The sequence below is a fragment of the Pimephales promelas genome, chromosome 16 (assembly GCF_988280905.1).
Source record: "Pimephales promelas chromosome 16, fPimPro1.hap1.1, whole genome shotgun sequence".
In the NCBI taxonomy this organism is placed as follows: domain Eukaryota; kingdom Metazoa; phylum Chordata; class Actinopteri; order Cypriniformes; family Leuciscidae; genus Pimephales; species Pimephales promelas.
The window spans coordinates 30,164,153-30,177,109 of NC_142784.1; the positions used below are offsets into that span (position 1 = coordinate 30,164,153).

Below are 12,957 nucleotides of genomic sequence, written 5' to 3' on the forward strand. Positions count from 1 at the left end.
GACGAGGCAAACTACAGTAATGACCAATAGTGATAGAAAGCTTGATATCTAAAAATATTGCATAAGCATATTGCATAATTGTGGTTGGAGTCAATTGTTTTATTACTGATAGCGCAATGATACATGCCAAGCTGTGTGGACATAGTTTATGGTCAGCCTGCAATACAAAAACATTATGGCAACCAACAAAATATCAATAACTGATTATGTTGTAGTCAATGTATGCATTTTCCCATGAACTTTTTGTATTTTTTGCATTGAAAAATAAAACCTGTACTCTGTAAAAAAAAAATGGTATGATCAATAAGTTATGATAACATGTTTTTACATTGCTTTAACTCATCGAATTTAAAATAAACTAATCACAAAAAAATAATCACATTTAAGGTATTTTTCTCATAATTTGATGGTTTAATCAAACTTGTAGGGTCATTAAAAACAAATATCCCAATCTATTTTGGCCACTACTGACATTGAACTGATCATACTGTAAAATATATATATATATATATATATATATATATATATTCAAGATTTGTTATCACAACATTTTTTCTCTTGTCAAATCAACTTAAATAATTTATGTACTTCAGATAACTTATTATTTTGAGTTTCTGATGATTAAATCAATCTCCTTTGTATTACCTCACTTTTTCCAGTTCAAATCAACTTAAAATTAAGGCAACCAGGTTACTTAATTTTTTAAGTTAAACCAACAGTGTAGGTACTTTACAGTGTAGGTTGAATCTTTTAATATCAATCACATTTTTATACCGTTTAAAAATCTTATTAATTAAATCAATTAAAAAATCAGTTTAAAAGTCTATTAGCTTTGAGGTCACATGACCTTATTATGTTGCTTAAGCAAGTATAAACATATAAAAAAGTTTTTTTGTTTTTTACAATTTCCTAAACTTACATGCACATTATTTATCCCACTACAAATGGAAGGTCATATTGAGCACACGGGTATCCCATGCAGCACTGTATACAGATTTAAGTAAAGAAAAAATAAAAGAGAATGTGTGTAATGTTAAGATTCAACCACTAGAGGCAGTGATTCTCAGTCTTTTATATTACAGATGTATACTTTGCCTAGTTCAAACTTTTTTTTTTTACAGTCTGCAGTGTAAATCCATTGAACGGTCAGTCTGTTAGTACATGTCATGATGGAGACTGTTTATGACTCTGTACTGGTAGTGAATGATGATGAATATCATGCACATTCCTCCAGTAATAGTAAACAGAGTTTGTTTTCTTTCTGCAGGTTTTGAACTTATGGGATAGGTCATATATTTGTGTGAAGAGGCTTAGTTTGTGAATAATAGGTATAGTGAACATGGTTTGATTAGTTGGAGGCATTAACTGTTTCATTTGGCATTATTTCACAGGAATTACAATCAAAGGAAGATAATCAGGGTGAAATGACTGATGAGCACATCCTGTAAGTGAATCCTTCTGCAAATACTACAATACGTCACTGTATTTGTAAGGTCTCATAGGTTTGTTTAAGGTTGAAAACGATTTTGCTTATGACCCAATGACATTAATATCGCTGGAAAATCTTCTTAATTCCCAGTTATAGAAGAGTTAATTCTGCATCTGTACTGGTTTAAAATGCAGGTCATATTCTAAATGTTTATTTTCTATTTTTTGTAATATTGTTTTAATGCCAATTAACCATTATATAATTTCATAATGTGGAAAATTACTATAATGCAGAAAAAAAATATACATAGTTATAGTCTAGCCATGGAACTCTTGAGGGCGATGACTCATCATTTTTGAGGGAGCAATCTCATAATTACTGCATGGCACAAGCCGATTGGACTCTGAAAATCCGGCAGCCAATGAGATTGCTTGCTCAACATTTAAATAGTCTCTGAATAGTTTCTCTGAAACCCTCCACCTCCCCAGCTCCACCTGCCTAGATTTACTATGGGGTTCATGTATGTGTATTAGCATTAGCTAGTCCATACTTGCTCTACAGCTCTAGTCCACCAAGACCAATTACATTAACATTGCGATATTGCGAATTTTTTACATTTTATGGCCAAGTCATTTACTGACAGTGTTTGTGAGATATAGGCATTCAACAAACACTGTATTATTTCTGTTATATGCCCACCGCCGGAGCATTCCAATCCAGTGTCCTCAGCAACTATTTTCTGTCATAATGGTTTATCAATATCCTGCATAATTTTCATGACATTTTTGATGAATGCAGGGTTCTCCAGAGATCATACATCAGTACATGACAGCTCTTTATATGAAGGATGATTTGTCTCGGGATGCTGGTGTGAGTGGAAGAGTCAGATCTATCTGCTGAGATGCTTGAGTGAACCTGAGGAGCATCTCTGAATCATTATTATTATTATTTGAATTTTAAATATATTTTCTTTTTATTTGTTTTTAACAAAGTCCAACCACATGACATTTTACAATCTGAACAAACCTTACCTGTCTTAAAAACGTCGTTGAAATCTTTGTTGGTTGCACCACTTGATTTAGCCTTTTGTATTTATTAATAAGCATTTTAATTTTAATACAATAACTTTTTTTATATTAAATACTAATATAGATTATGCCAAGGTACTTCCAGTACTGGCCACAATATCTGATTAGTCTTTCTGTTCTGTAAGCTATAAGGGGTGTAACATGAGCACATCCCCAGACATCATGGCTCTTACCGTGCACTCTCACTTTTGCGGCTCATGCATTGATGGAGGAAGAGGTAGTCCTGAGGAGCACTGTTAGACAGAGGACTATGGGAGTGGCGTATAGGTATGTCGAATGTGAACAGCATTGGCTGGCTGGAGTGGGCGGGAACAGACGTTTTACGTTCACCAATCAGTGGAGCCAGAGAGCCACCCAGATCATTAGCCAAGGAGCGGGAAATGTGGGTGGTGGATGATCTCTCATCTATAAGGAGGAACAAGAAAAACAAACCTTTAGGAATTTGAACAACCAGTTTTGCTTTCATTTTAGGACACCGTAAGTCACCTCATAACCCTTGGGCAAAACCAAACGCACAAAAACAGCAGGACATTGATCATCTGAACATGAGATTTTGATTTATTGACCCTTGCTTCTTTTTCAGATCTACGAAGTCCAATAACAGAAGCCATGTTTCGTTTATTTTCCCGCATTGATCAATGAAGTCAGGAAAAGAAGTCGATTGAGGGTTTTGGGCGGTAATATCCATATTTGTATTCAATATGTTACGAGGAGCAGGAACAGCATCGTACAAAAGACTACAGACATCATCATGAGCTGTATCTGATCGGTATCTGTTTTTCGACGTCATCGCTGCGCTATGTGAACAGCATGGCCTTTGCTTTGGGCTGTTTCTCTGTGACATCCATGATTTGTACTGTATGGGTTCGCTAAAGAAAAATCTCAGGCCTCTGAACTTAAAATAGACCAGGCGATGAGCCAAAACCAGGAAGTGCATATGACCCTCCTCCTACCACCACTCCGATCTGCCCCTGAGAAGGGCAGAGAGTAAGAGGGGCGAGAGAAAGACTTGCAGACAAAGAATGAGGAGGTAGAGTGGGCGGAAAAGCAGGTCTACTGCACTTGCACTGTTGTTGAACTGCATACTTGCTGCAAAACTTCTATCCATATTTCCTGGGAATTGGTGGGCACATTTGACACTGAACTTCTTACACGTTTTAAAACTAAGATTACAAAGGCAGCATTCTAACTCGGCTAACATTCGTCACGCAAATATCACTCCTTGAAGTGCATGAGTGACCCGTATTATGCCCCTTTTTACAAGATGTAAAATAAGTCTCTGATGTCCCCAGAATGTGTATGTGAAGTTTCAGCGCAAAATACCCAGCAGATCATTTTTTAAAGCATGTTTAAATTGTCATTTTTTTGGGGCTCAGAAAAACGCGCTGTTTTAGTGTGTGCCCTTTAAATGCAAATGAGCTGCTGCTGCCGGCACAGGGGGCGGAGCTTCATGAGCTCGCGCTCAGTCTCTCAGGACAATTTCATGATAATATCAGAAACGCTCAGTAACGGTGTTCATTTTGAGTCGGACAATAACGCCTACAAAGTGAGAGTGCTGTATAGAGATGGAACAGGTATAGTTTAGTAGTTTAATTATGGTTATTATAACGTATTTGTCATCTGCTTTTATGCATCCATTATTGATTAATAGCCTAAAGTCTGCTGTTTTTTAGTTCTTAATTTCTTTTCGACTGAAGAAAGAAAGACATGAACATCTTGGATGACATGGGGGTGTGAGTAAATTATCAGCAAAAGTTTTTTTTTTTTTTTAAGTGAACTACTCCTTTAAGGCCATGTGTCCACCAAAGCATTTTTCCACGCGCCTGCCGCTTGGTGTATGTTTTCAATTGTTTTCAATGGGAGCACCACGTTTTTTAAACGCCATGAGCACAACAAGGCGCTGAGCGTTTTTTCACGCAGAAGCGTCCAGCGTTTTTTACTGGTCGGCGAGAGTTGAAAAACCAACTTTGGATAAAACGCAGCACTGATCACAGTCACTTTTTACCCAGCCGTCCAATCACAGTGGAGGAAGGGCGGGACTAATACCACACCGACCAACCATTCTTTCTGTCCAACATCAACCAGCAGAGCTAACCAAACAAAATCAATGGATGAAAAATACATTTTAGTATGAAACAAATTATCTGCGAAATCAGTTACAAGTAAACTGTGCTGCGGATATTCTGTATCATAGCAACGAAGCGTCTCAACCGAAAAAAAAACGCTGCGCCGCCAAAATGCTCTCAAGCGCCCACAGCTAGGTGTTTTCAGCTGGCTAAAAAAGCTTTGGTGGACTCACGCATAGATATCTATATAAAGGCTAGATGTCTTAAGGCGGAGTTTCTATCGTCATCACCGGCAGCCATCTTGTCACAGGCAAGCTGATGTAAGATGTTAAACGGTTTGGTTTCTTACAAACGTTATTAACGTGGCTATAATTATCTGGATGATTATTTATTTATACACTTATTATTCATAAGTATGCAGTGTCATAACTACATCTCTGACGTTTATAACAAACCAAACCGTTTGAAAATCGGTAGAAAATTTAGCAAGTTATGGTTATTTAAATAGTACATATACCATTAACACAATGTTACGAGTGAGTGAGCTGCCTGTGACAAGATGGCCGCCAGGTGCAGACGTAGACCTCCACTGGCCAGCAGCGTGGACGAGATAGCTAGCCTTTATATAGATATCTATGGACACACGGCCTAACTTCTTTTGTCTCTGTCGTCCATTTTGTTCCACTGAGTATGTTGCAGTGCATTCTGGGATTGTTTATCTGCCAATTTGGCCAAAATGAGGTCTTACAATGCAGCATAATTTGTCTACAGTTTGAGAAAGCTTTAGATTTGGTGGTGCCTTAAACTTTCCAAGTAGCCGAGCACTGGGTTGGGAGTTTATAGGGTTTCCAAACCTAACAAGAGATGTTACAACTCTTCTCAGTTCTGGTTGGTCATTGCGGTCTGAATGCAATGCACATGACAACAGTTCGGTACAAAGGAGAGGAGTGATTTTGTGTCATAAATAAGGTCACATCACTGCCTGGGGCACAGGAAGCGATGCACAAAGAGAGAAGACAGAAGATAGTCTTTCTTTTTTCCTGTCTTTTGAACAACAGAGCACGACCGGGCCTGGCCACAGTGTCAGGGGTCTGCTGAAGGTCTTCAATTAGCCCATTGTTTCTCAGAAGCCCAAAGCTCCCAGGGCTACATGGCGCAGCGCTCCTCTAGTTGCTTCAAAGTGCTCTGTATACACGCTCAACCATGACAGGGAGCTCAGAGTCCACTAACCGCCATTACTGTATTGATTTGGTGAAGGAGAGCACTCTGTGACCCTCCTCTGAGAGAGGGGAAAGTGAGATAGGGGAATGAGGTGCTCAGATTGAGATGGTTTGCATCCGTCACGTAATACGGACTAATGCAATGAGGTAAAGGCATTTTAGACCAAGGAATGGCACACGGCTGTGTTGTGTTTGATTATCTTGAAGCTAATGGCAAATAGAATGACAAGGTCTAGGGAACCCAACCCATGAAGAATCTATGATTGCTCAAAGATAGAATTAGGATGAGTAATAGGCCTTCTGTTACGCATCGGCTTGACCAAATAATGCCGGGTTCAGACTACGTGATATGATATCAGCCTGATTTTCGCTTGACGTAGAGCATCGTGGTGATTCATAAACAGTGTTGTGCAAGTTACTTCCAAACTGTAATACATTAGGTATTACTTGTTACTGTTATTTAAAAGTAATTCATTACCTTACAATATTACTGTCCCAGTATTGTAATGCGTTACATTACTCATGTATTACTTTTGAGTTACTTTCACCAAAATAACTAAGTAGAACTTAACTTTTGGGCTGTAACGATATGCAATATGAAACCGAAATCGCGATTCGCCACACGACTCAGATCAACGAACCTACAGAATCGCGACACACCTCTTCCAACTCCAGCGTTATTCTCCTTACCGTCCAGATCAAATGCTGCCTTATCTTTAAATTAGGCTATTAGTATTATTTGAAGTTAACATTATAAAATACATAGACCTACACCACAAAACTAGTTGAGGATAAATTATTTAAAATTGGGGAAGTCCAGCATTATGGACATGATGACATTTGCAGTCAAAACTTGAAATAAAAATTCTCAGAAAATACATGTATTGAAACGTATATAGGCTACTTCCTTAAAGGACTCCAGACATTAGACAAATATCAGTCTATGTTTTATTTTTAATATTAGGGAAAAGACACACATTCATGCGTGACAAAAAAATAGGAGGCAAAATATTTTTTTTGTAATTCTGTTAATTACACTGCGCAAATCGGATGAGGAAGGGTTGGCTCTCCAGTCTCCATAGAACTTAAAATATTCATTTTATTTTAGTTTTCGTGTTCGCATTTATGAGGAAAAAACAATGTCACAGACGCGACCGCTCTGAACTGGCACTAAAAGTCTGCTTTAAAACTTTCACATAGTCTGTTGCCTTTAAGAAGTGAAAGCAGACAATACACTGTAATACAACTGTAATACAAGCCTCACTGAACATGTAACGAGTAAAATATTACTGAAAATTGATTAGTAATGCCTTACACTACTGCGTTACAGCAAAACGCAATATGTTACTGTAATGTATTACTTTTGTAATGCGTTACTCCCAACACTGTTCATAAATGGCAATGGCCGTCGAGAAGCAATAATCAACCATTTTATCTCGCATAGTGTGTCAGTCAGTCGGCGACGCTTCACGTTGTTTTTTAAAAAAAAAAATTTAATAAATGAGAAAAAAAACAGGTGGTTTTTAAAGCTGCGAAAAAAATGGAAGTCGCAACATATCTTTTCTTCCCTTTTGTGACGTAAAACTGCGTGAAACAGATTATCAAAAAAGGTAGGGCGGGGAAGGACTCTATTCATCGAGTTTTGATTGGATGGAGGCAGACTTGAGGAAGGGGTTTAAGTCGAATGAATAATTGGCGAAGTCCTGTGTACGTCACCAATATTTTTCACCGTTGTATTTTTATTATGACATTTTGATTGAAACCCTCAACATCAAAAATGCAAAGCATAATAACACGCATTTAGAAAATAGGGGATTTTTTTATTTCATGTCGACTTTAAAAGAAGGAAAACAATTTTAAACCTTTTATATATATGCTTTTGGTTGGAAGCGTGGAGTAGTTATATTTTAACGTTTAAACGTCATTAATATTTTTATTTATTGCTTATTCAAAGAGCCATACAGGTAAATGTTAAATACTCTTCAGTATTTCAATCAAAACCTTAAAACACCATTTTTGGTAACTATTTTGGTAACCAATATGCAGACAAGAAGCAAAAACACGTCCAGTCTTGCAGTATGAGCAGAAATGTGAATATTAAATAACACATTCAGGCATTTCTTGGAAAAAAAAAGTTAATAAAACCATATTTTGAAACCTTAATGAAACCTTGTCCATAGAACTAAAAGTCCACATAAGACCACATTCAAAAAGCATTTTATTCCATAACTTAAATTTGGAGATTGTATATCTAATAAATTATATATATATATATATATATATACACACACACAAGAACCAATGAGGTTCATTCTCGTGTTACGCAGCACATTTGAGCTTCAGCAAGAACCAATGAGGTTTGTTCTTGTGCGTCAAGCAGGTTCGGTTAAGCTATGTGAATATAAGCCTAAATTAAATCTGGTCGTCATATAAAGCGATCGAGTCTCTTCAGAAAATTTGTAATAAACCGCTCGACTCATATGGATTCATTTTACAATCTCTTTATGAACGTTTTGAAGCGTCAAAGTGGTAGTTGCATGGCTGTCAATGGAGCGACAGAAATCGCTCAGATTTCATTAAATATATCTTCATTTGTGTCCTAAAGATGAATGAAAGTCTTACGGGTTTGGAATGACAAAAGGTTGAGTAATTAATGACAGAATTTTCATTTGAACTAAAAACTATTTAAAATGAATTTAAAAATGCTTACAATAGTAGTAGTGTAAGTGAACATCTTTAAATGACATTAAATTAAATGACTGCAAATTAAATTAAACAATTAAATTAAAACAAGCATGTCCTGAGCAAAACATTTTTTAAAAACATTAGTACTAGTACTAGTAAGTACACATTGAGAAAGTTCTTTATCCACACTACTGTGTTTCCTCTAAATGCACTTCATGTCAGAATCAGCTCTCACATTTTACTCTGTTTACCTTTTCATTCATGAGCTTATGCTCAGTCAAAACACACTGTGTGTGGCATAGGACCTCTCTGTCTGTTGATACTCTCACGTAAACAGTTGCCTTTTTTAGTTGCCAAGCATCTCTATAGTCGTGTCTTGCCTTGTGTTGGAATCCGTCCCTAACGTCCGTTACTTCTTTTCCTTTATTTTGTCCGTGTTGATTAATTACCCCTCGGCTGTATTGCCGGCCAACCAAAACGTCAACGAGAAACCGAAAGAAATCGGTCCAAAGCCGCCACCTCAGCACGAAGCCTTTGTGATTCCTGACCAAACAAAGTAGATGAGATGAAAGGAAGCTTGTTCAGACAATAACATCTGAAAACAAATGCATCTCTTCTGATGACGCTGGTCCCAAAAGGCTGGAACATCTGCTCGAAAGCTTACTCGCAGTAGTCATATGCATTGTCCGGCTAACATCGTGGGCTTGTTATTGTGGATCTCGTACTGTTATGCCGAAAAAAAGAGCCTCTGGTTTTGCTATTTGAAGATGTTATGCCAGGCGTCAAGATGGCAAAACAGGCAAAAGTCTCCCACTCAAGATTATACTTAAGGGATAATAAAGTACACTGTTGACTAGACTGAAGTTCCTGTCAAATTACTGCTCCCTTGACTTTCAATTTCCAGTTGTCTGCAACATAGGGTGTACTACATACTGCAGAAAACACAATGAGATCATCGAGACACAGGTTTGCAAGCCGTTTTCCCGGAGTTTTTCGGTCAACTTCTTGCATTCAACCTCCTTTTGAACAACTTATGGTACACAATAGACCCCTTTTGCGCCGACGTCACAGTTACGTCACGGCGCTAGCTGGAGGCAAAACAAAGTGAAAACTGGAGGCGGTCAATACAAAACAGCACAGATTCGGCTACGTAACGAGGAGCTTAAATAACTGTTACTATTATTAAATGTCATTTTGTTGTGTTGTTTGGTGCAAGAATTGGTGAAAAATGAATATGCTGTATCTGGAACTTTTATTTCTAGAAAATATTCACATCATTAAAATCGCACTGTAATGTCACTCTTTACATTGTCGTGGTCTCGGCGCTGGCTCGGCAGAACTGCGGATCGTACACACAAGTCTTGTACAGGACCATATAGGCATCTAAAGATTTATATGCCCTCAGTTTCTCTTTACGATCGGTTTCTCTGTAAGTGTAGAAGTCAGGCCACTCACCCGAGATAACGTACGTTAATCCTGTCAGATCATCTATGCATTGAGTGAGCGTGTAGGCGGCTACGGGTCGGCCAATCTAGTTCCGTCCGTTAAAAATAACTTTTGTAAATAACAATCGCGGTCCTGGACACTGAGTGACCTTACACATTAAAGGGTTAGTTCACCCAAAAATGAAAATTAAGTCATTAATTACTCACCCCCATGCTGTACCAACCCCGTAAGACCTTCGTTCGTCTTCGGAACACAAATGAAGATATTTTTGATTAAATTTGAGAGCTGTATAACTACCACATTGGCTCCTAAGGGACTGCCTCTTGACGGCCCAGAAAGTCAATGAAGAAAATGTTTAAATATCCCAAGTGACTACCGTGGCTCAACTATATGTTTATCAAGCGACGCGAATACTTTTTGTGCGAAAAAACAAACAAAAATAACGAGTTTATTCGACTATTTCTTTTCTTCCTTGTAGGCCAGAACGAGACTTCCTTAGATTTCCACGACGCATGCGCGAGAATTGCGATCTGAAGTAGTGTAAGCTGGTGTGAGCAGATCGCAATTCTCGCGCATGCGTCGTGGAAATCCAAGGAAGTCTCGTTCTGGCCTACAAGGAAGAAAAGAAATAGTCGAATAAACTCGTTATTTTTGTTTGTTTTTTCGCACAAAAAGTATTCGCGTCGCTTGATAAACATATAGTTGAGCCACGGTAGTCACTTGGGATATTTAAACATTTTCTTCATTGACTTTCTGGGCCGTCAAGAGGCAGTCCTTTAGGAGCCAATGTGGTAGTTATACAGCTCTCAAATTTAATCAAAAATATCTTCATTTGTGTTCCGAAGATGAACGAAGGTCTTACGGGGTTGGTACAGCATGGGGGTGAGTAATTAATGACTTAATTTTCATTTTTGGGTGAACTAACCCTTTAAGATAATATCGGATTTTCTCCAGTCATTGTTAAAAAACAAGCTAGCAATCCTTGCTAACTAGCGTCAGTGAAGCGGCCAGATGGATCTTTCTGCCTCCACCTAAGCTCCGCCCACGAAAAACGTCACCATGTTTACCAACTGTAAAGGGGTCTATAAAAACTCCTTGTGGTTTGATCGATTCAAGTAACCACAAACGACACAAAACAGGCAATTTCAGTTTGTTATAGTGCATTCTAAATACAGCAAATCACTTCCTGCCCTCCATTTGAATTTCGCGCCATGGCAACGCAGCGGCGTGACGTCATATGAAAACAAGCTCTAGTGCATCGTTTAGTGAATTGACCCAGTGCGTGTCCTGTGTGTCTGTCTGCAGTGCACTTGACCAGCCGTGCACTTTGGCTCTCACCTGACCTCTGTTTATCTCATCAAATGCTGCTACTGTATGTAGGAAATGCAGCATAGACTGGAAGCGCCCTGGGCAGCAGCTCCTGTAGGAATGAAATCACCCCAACACAGATGATTTATTGGGCCTGACGATGCACGGCTGTCCCGCCAATTGATCAGTCAAAGCTACTGATTCTAATTGATGCTGCTGTGTGGTCCGAGGCACGGCTCACATGATGCATAGAGGCATGAGGGGGGTTGGGGCAATGTGATCAAGTGGCTAATACTGGAACATGATGCTCATTTTAACCCCTCTGTCGGTTCGGCAACCTATTTTCTTTTATTTAGCAGCATATGTTTGAAATTATTGTGGGTATTTATGTTATAGCGTCCCTGTTACCCATGACCTTCCCTCATGATGTTCAACATCTTGAACCAAAGGCATAGTAGCATTAGGTGGGTTTTGGCATTGGTTTTGGTCCGAGGTGGTTTACCAGCCCAACTCAGCTTGACCAAAATGGTCAAACAGGTCGACCACAGCCCCACCATATGGTAGTCCAGCTGATCAACCATCTGGACCAACTTGGAGCAGTTAATGACCATAAATGATTCCATTTAAACTAGCTGAAGGTTGTTTTTAGCCACCTATAATAGTCAACATTGTGCCAGTGGTGCTTAAGTTGTACTAAATATACTCATTTGAGTCAATGGTACTGTATTTTGGTAAATCTAAATCCAAATCTGGTAAGAAATCACTTCCAATCCCGCCAAATCTCTTAGAAAAGCAATTGCACACCTCTCCAAAATATCTGTACCAATGTGCAGAAGTTTAATGTTTTGGGTTGGAACAAATGTCAAGCACATGAACAACACTAATTCTGATGCATCAGACAATTTTGCAGCATAGATTTTCCTGTTCTTCGGTAAATGGATTGGATCCAGCTACTGAGATTTCTCAAATGGGCGCTAACAGAAGCCTACTAGAAGGCTGAATGGATGAACACATATGAATCATAACACCACCAGTATTGTTGTTCCCTGATAAGCCATTCCATTATGCTGAAGAGTAACCCCAAAATGACCAGAGATGCTATTAAGGGCTGACGTCAATCTCATTAAAGAAAATGGATTCTCCCAATTTAGGGAATGCAAATGGTTCCTGGCATGCCATTTGGGATTTGACGTATTGTCTGAGTGTTCATGGGACCTGAGAGACAATAGCAGCCTGTTTTGTCTGGCCGTAGGTTGTGGTGCAGAAGTCAATTTTCTGGACTCGACCCCTGAAGGCACTTTTCCTTAAGTACTGTCTCTTACAGACACTGTTAGGGAAATTGCTTTTCACTTTTAACCAGCCAGGCATACAGTGAGCCGGTCACTCCGTCCAAAAGTCCTTTTATTCATATCAAGCTTTTTTGGTTTTGATGGTATACGTGGGTGTTTGAAGGAGCACAGAAATCATTCCGAGATCAAATGGCATTTCGTTTTTAACCTCTCGCCTCTCTGAAACGTGTTTTCCTTTTTCTCCGCTGCATCCCTCCTACATTGAGAACGAATTTTATCATTAGGTCATGCCTAATTTTGTATTCAATGTATATCACATTATCCCCTGTCCTTGGATGACTTTTGTAGGCAACATGGACAGGAAATGAGATCAAGATAAAGGCTGCCTTGTCCCTCTCTCCACACCGGGCCTACTAATTTTGGACT

The 12,957-nt window shown here is 38.7% G+C and overlaps 1 protein-coding gene across 1 annotated transcript in view; it reads right to left on the reverse strand.

The window, feature by feature from the left end:
• The window catches only part of gab2 (GRB2 associated binding protein 2), a 77,014-nt gene that overhangs the window by 13,109 nt on the left and 50,948 nt on the right, over positions 1-12,957 (reverse strand). Inside the window, exon 3 of the mRNA XM_039678834.2 lies at positions 2,691-2,922. Coding sequence (XP_039534768.2) covers positions 2,691-2,922 — 232 coding nt within the window. The remainder of the gene's footprint in view (positions 1-2,690; positions 2,923-12,957) is intronic.